This window comes from Bolinopsis microptera, chromosome 4 (assembly GCF_026151205.1).
Source record: "Bolinopsis microptera isolate Bmic1 chromosome 4, MBARI_Bmic_1.0, whole genome shotgun sequence".
Lineage (NCBI taxonomy): Eukaryota > Metazoa > Ctenophora > Tentaculata > Lobata > Bolinopsidae > Bolinopsis > Bolinopsis microptera.
In genome coordinates this window covers 13,480,714-13,486,994 of record NC_087075.1, presented here as the reverse complement: position 1 = coordinate 13,486,994, position 6,281 = coordinate 13,480,714, and the positions used below count along the sequence as shown (strand labels likewise).

General features: G+C 37.3%; 1 protein-coding gene across 1 annotated transcript in view; it reads left to right on the top strand.

Moving 5' to 3' along the window:
- The first annotated feature begins 4,525 nt into the window (after positions 1 to 4,525).
- LOC134813693 (protocadherin gamma-A4-like) overlaps positions 4,526 to 6,281 on the top strand; it is a 50,354-nt gene continuing 48,598 nt past the window's right edge. The window contains exons 1-4 of the mRNA XM_063821538.1: positions 4,526 to 4,661; positions 4,804 to 5,442; positions 5,629 to 5,748; positions 5,908 to 5,990. Of these exons, the coding sequence (XP_063677608.1) occupies positions 4,587 to 4,661; positions 4,804 to 5,442; positions 5,629 to 5,748; positions 5,908 to 5,990 (917 nt within the window). The 5' untranslated portion in view covers positions 4,526 to 4,586. The remainder of the gene's footprint in view (positions 4,662 to 4,803; positions 5,443 to 5,628; positions 5,749 to 5,907; positions 5,991 to 6,281) is intronic.

The following is a 6,281-nucleotide window of genomic DNA, read 5'->3' as shown; positions in this document are numbered from 1 at the left end:
TTTATGACATTTCTATTGATACTAAATGCTAAAAGACCCGTAGAACTAGAACGCAGAACGGGCTTCGGGGGTTTTGGAGATTAATTGATACACGTTGTATACCACTTTTCCAAGAAAAAGTGAATAGAGTTACATATTTGGTAAACTTCCCTCAGTCCATGGTCCAATCCTAACGAAAATTTTACAAAACCTTTGAACACTTAAAAGAAAACTTTTCGAAAAAGTTTGAGCATATTCAACAATCAAACATTATATTTATGTTATTGTATGATGGCCGAGGAGGGTCATTTTTAATTTTTTTAAACAATATGACGGAAATGGCTCTCCTCGGCCATGGCCGAGCAGTGCCAAAACAATATGACGGAAATGGCTCAATATGTTATTGCTCAAATTAGCTGCTTTTTTTGGCTCCAAAAGTCTCGCATCATTAATTATGGCACTGAGATCACGAAACTCACTAATCATTCCAAAAAAAAGTATGACAAATTTGGTATCGTGAAAAGCTCACATTCTCAATAAAAATTTAAAATCCGAGCACGTTTGATTTTTATCGTGCACATCCTACATTCCTACCGGAACGGACATTAACATTAATGACTAAAACGAACGTTAGAGCCTCTAGTTCACCTAACCATGTGCTTTCGCGCCACTGCCATGCTGGAAGCGGGCGCGCGCCACTGCAAGCGCAAGGGCTCTGGATATATAATAATAGAGCAAGGCCTCTAGCGTTATTCAAGGAACATAACGATTGCCCAGCATGATTAGCAATTAGCAAACCTCACTGGCTGGGCATGCACTAGAACTAGAAGTATTATCGCGTTTTCACAGCGAGTTAATGCGCGCCGCTTAAGTTTATTGCACGCGTGACACATTCAACTTCACGTGACACAATAAGGGCTTTTACTAATTCGCTCGCCCAAAAATTACCAATTCATGGTTTTTATTGTTTTGCAGCCGAACAATACGGTTTTACTTTTACATAACCCCGACCCTAATCCTAACCTCGAAGCTTGAAGCTATCCATAATGCATAACTCTAACAATCGAATTCTGAATTCGTGTTTTACTAGCCTGTCACGTGACCAAAACACAAAATGGTTTTTTGCCCATTATAACTATCCAGGGAAGCATTTTTTACTTTACGTCATGCATGGGGCCGGGGGTGATTCGGAATCAGCGTCCAAAAATACATCGAATTAAATTACTTTCATACCCTCATAGGGCCTTTTCACAAGCATTTTTAAAATTTGGGCGAGTGATATAGTGGGATCGAAGCGCACAATTTTTGTTGCGCGATGCATTACTGGGTCGCGCGCGCATCAAATAATGCTTCTCGCAACCACAGATCGTATGCAGATCGGCGAAATGCGAAGGATTGACATCGTGAATCAAACAATTTTGAGTTTGTCAAAGCGCAGGTTATATTTTGTATCTGGACGGGCGCAATTAGATTTTGACCGTTTTTTGTACATTTGTAAATGCTGATTTTGATTTTAATTAACGGGTGATACTCGTAAAACTAAAATATTTGTTTCAAATATTAGACGAGCGACGAGTCCAACTAGGCGTGCACTTTGGTTGGCTAAGTTATAAACCTTCAAGATTTTAATGATAAGTATAATTACAAATTAAAGTCAAGGTGCACAAATTTGTACTTCAAATCTTTATATTATCTTCACTATTATTTTAAAACCAGAACTAACTTTAATTTTAAATGCTTAAAGCATAAACAGCTCAAATATCGTTTTAAAAACTTGTCACGTGCGCGCATCTGACAAAAATGGTTATTTGCTCATAACTCGTCAAAAAATGATCTTCATGCTATTGGCTATGTAATATTTATTATTCGGAATTTAATTGACGATGTCAATTCATGGCAGCTCGGCACGGCACAGTAGCGCATTTCGCCGATCTAGCCAGGAGAAGCCTCATTGAGTGCGCGGCGCGGCACAGTAACGCATCGCGCTACAATTCGGAATCAGCATAAACGATGAAAATACATTGGTATAGCTTAATTTTACAGTCCCACTGCACAGCTTACTCGTCACTAATAAAACAGAACCGTATAAACATGTACACAGAACAGTCGAAATCTAATCTATAATCGCGCTCTATCGTATACGACTTCACTGAAATACAAATCTCCAAATTGCAAATTGCACGCATTTGTACAGTAACTTCTTTTACATTCTTACATATTTACATATTTACATATTTACTTAACTCGTCGACGTTCTTTTGATATTTGGAATAAATATTTTACGAGTATCTCAGTATCACTCGTTAATTTTTAATTTTGTAGCACAATGCACTACTGAACCGCGCCGCGCATCAAATAACGTATTTCTGATCTTGCAACCACAAAGATACACCATTGGGCCAGGCCGAGCTGCAAAGGATTGACATCGTGAATCAATCGTTGATTATAGTTTAAATTTTTAGTATGATGCACTACATCCAGTGCAGTATTGCTTTGTAGCGCGATGCACTACTGGGTCGCGCGCGCATCAAATAATGCTTCTCGGTAGATCGGCGAGACGCACCATTGTGCCTCACCGAGCTGCGAAGGATTGACATCGTGAATCAAAGTATTGCTAAAATGCTTCTGTAGCTCTCGATTGGCAAAATGCACCACTATAAGGCCACGCCGAGCTGTGAAGGATTGAAATTTGACATTGTCGATCAAAATTTAAATCATTACAATGTTTTTGTGAACATTTGTGATGATCTTATGTAGCATTATGTTTTGATTTTAAATATTTATAATTTACAATAAATGACCTGGATGATTGATACACAAAATTTAGAAGACCTGACATAAAAAGTCCAAGTTATTCTTTTGAGAGATGAGTTTGAAGGGTATATTTTATTGTAGTCCGTGTCACTGGGAATAGAAGGGCTGTTAATATTCTTTTAGTTATCTTGCAATGAGTGGAAAAAGTGTGATTCGTAGCAGCTCAAACATTAAACTTGACGGATGTTACTCGTCTAAATTTCTTCGAAGTAGCGCGCGCCGCTTTTTTCTCGAAATATTAGCAAGGCCCGATGGCAAGTGCTACGAAGTAGCGCGCGCCGGGCCAGACCATTAACAATGGTCAAAGTTCAAACCCAAATCGTATGACGAAAAATGATATCACATATCAATTTATGATTTAAATTAAACACTGTTCTCAAATGCAAAATCATACCTAGAATGAAATCGGTCGCTTGCTTTTACAATGTAAAATATTTGCTAACTTTGTGTACAAATTATGTAAGATTCTTTAACAACATGCTGTATGTCACAATCTTATTTGCTACCTGGATGTTTTATTCATGTTCAAAAATATATTCGATTTTGGCGCAGGTTAAATCTCCACAGAAAGCACATCCAATTTGATACATATGACATATGTTTATACTTTAACTTGCTTATTATATATACTCCGGCAAAAAAGAATTATTGTTTTTTTGAACGGGAAATCGTTTAGGACCACTTTCGAGGCACATAGACAAAAGCTACTCACACTGTTGTGCCTTTTACAGAGAAATTGGACAGTTGCGCTTTTGAGCTTGTTTTTATCTTTCGACAGTATTCCAAGTGATTTGTATAAGTGCATATATTGATTCTAAACACATTGCGAAAGATTCGATCTAGATTTATGAAGTTTAGAAGAAGTTACTGCAATGCGTGCAATTTCGGGAGTATGTGAAAATCAAGTTATTCATCATCAACTTTTTGCTCCTTTCATCTATTTTGACCAGCATCTGACCCCCTTCCACCCCCACCACTTAATAATAAACAGCACATACTGTTTTGTGATTGAAAGGTTGCAGAATGAACTTACTATCAATTACTGGGGTGAGCTAACGACCTCATTATCCAATGTAAGGTTTTGTTTGCCCCAAGGTCGACCCTAACGAATGTTCAACGAGAAAGCTTTATCGAGGATTAAGCGAGGGGAACGTTGGGGACTGCACTGGACTGGCCTACATGCAAAGTTACGCCTTTGACCCCTGTACCTCGTCAACCTTAGCAGAAGAATTGCAGAGTAATATTTACTAATCAGGCCAACTGACAATCGATTTATCCACATTTGTTACATTATTTCTTCTAGGAGATTCGTTTAAAAATGATACTAAATTAAGAATTCTTGTTTACTTTACATTTATTATTTTCTTGTTACCACAGGCACATTTAGAGGGAATTCCATAGATCTTCCAACTATAACATAGACATTGGACGTATGGTTTATTGGAACTCTTGCCTGTTCAGAACATAGTTGTACCCCTTTAAACTATTATACACTCTTCTATACTACAACAATCCGCCTTCAACTCTGTCTTTAAAATTATACTCTACTAGAAACTTCCTTTGTACACAAAGCATTCCTTTATTGTTTAGTTATCGTCCTCTTGCAAAACTAATATCTATTTCTAAGTTGTCTCCCTTTTTAATGTTCTGATTTAACAATGTCGACAGTGCTAATTATAAGTTTTACCTCAATTGTAGTGTAAACTTCAATTAGCACACAGTTTTTAACAGTTATTATATTGTTTAGTGAATGACTAGTCAATGTAGAAATGTGAGTTTGTAACAGAACGGTGATGAGACAGATTTTTCTGGGGCTTCTTTTGGGACTAGCCAATGCTGAGCTTGTACATGTATCCATTGGAGAAGAAGTAAGTGTTAAGTGAAATGATCAGTATAATGGTTTAGCTTTAGATCTATGTGTAGCAAATTAATCAAATTTCTAATTTTTAATGATCATTTCTATTGCACAATTTTAATGAAGATATTTTACCCCATTTTACACCTCTTCAGTTGCCCATCGGATCACTTGTTTCCAAACTCATGTTTCCTGGGGAGTACAGTCTGTATGATGTAAATGAACAATATTTTGCACTCAGTTTTGATGGTAAAATCACAACAAAGTCAAGAATTGACCGCGAGAGCGAGCCATTCAATGATCCAGAAAACCCTTATGAACTAAAAGTCAGACACGGTCAAACTCTAATTCAAGTCCTGATAAACGTTATAGACATCAATGATAACAAACCTTTGTTCAAAATTAAACAAGACACATTTGCTTTCAGAGAAAATGCTCAGATAGGTGATGAAAAAACACTGCCTGAGGCAATTGATATTGATTATGGCATTAATTCAACCCAAGGTTACCGTATTGTATCCGGCAACACTGACAACACCTTTGAGATAGTGTCATTTAAAGCTGGCAATCGCAAGTTCTACTATCTCCGACTGAAGCGGGGACTTGATCGTGAGCGCACCCCCAGCTTCACTATAACTATAGAGGCATACGATGGAGCCTACCCAGCCAAGAGGGACACACTTGAGGTTCAGATTATTGTAGAGGATGAGAACGATTGCAGCCCCGAGTTTAATCAGACTCATTATTACGCATCTGTCAGAGAGGATGCTAATATTGGATACAAGATACTCACTGTGAGTAGATTAAGACAGATATTACTAGAGAGTGAACTTTTTAATTAGCTTTTTATTGTCTGGTCAGGATATCATTAGTCTTTCACATGATTATCAAATTTATAAACATATTATCTGATATTTTCCATGATTAACTTCCCTGATAAGAGCATGTAGAAGCAGGCTGTTAAGCATATTAACATTTAGGTGAAAGCAACTGATGATGATAGCGGATCTAACTCCAAAATAGTCTACTCGATCGACAGAGACTTTTACACAGACAACAAGTTTATGATAAACAAGAAATCCGGGGACATCACTCTTCAGGTAAGCCCTTGTATTTAATAGTTTTTAATTATTTCACTTGTATTTAATTGTTTTACTTGTTATCTTGTAACACTCTAGAGGACTTGGCTTTCTAACCCGAACTAATACCTCTAGTACTGCTAGTTGACAATACTTTATTATATGACAAACTGTTTTCAGGGCCCGCTCGACTATGAACAAGAGAAGGAGATATTCCTGGCTGTAAAAGCTACAGATGAGGGTACACCTCCTAGAGAAACAAAGTGAGTTTGCTATTAAAAACTGACAAACTGACAAACTGACAAGTTATACTGAGACAAGTCATAAAGCTGGCCCTTAAGTTTCCCTAATTTATACACTTCTATGTGCACTTATTATTTGCGACATTGTCATACCATTTTCATGCTAGTTTTATCACTTATCCGCTCTGACATGGTGCCTGGTGAGTAGCACTTGTGCCTCCTGCTATCCGGCGGGTTATAAATACATTATCTTATTTCAAAATTCAGTTTAAAAACGAACCACAAAATTCGCAGCACATTTTGATATTGACA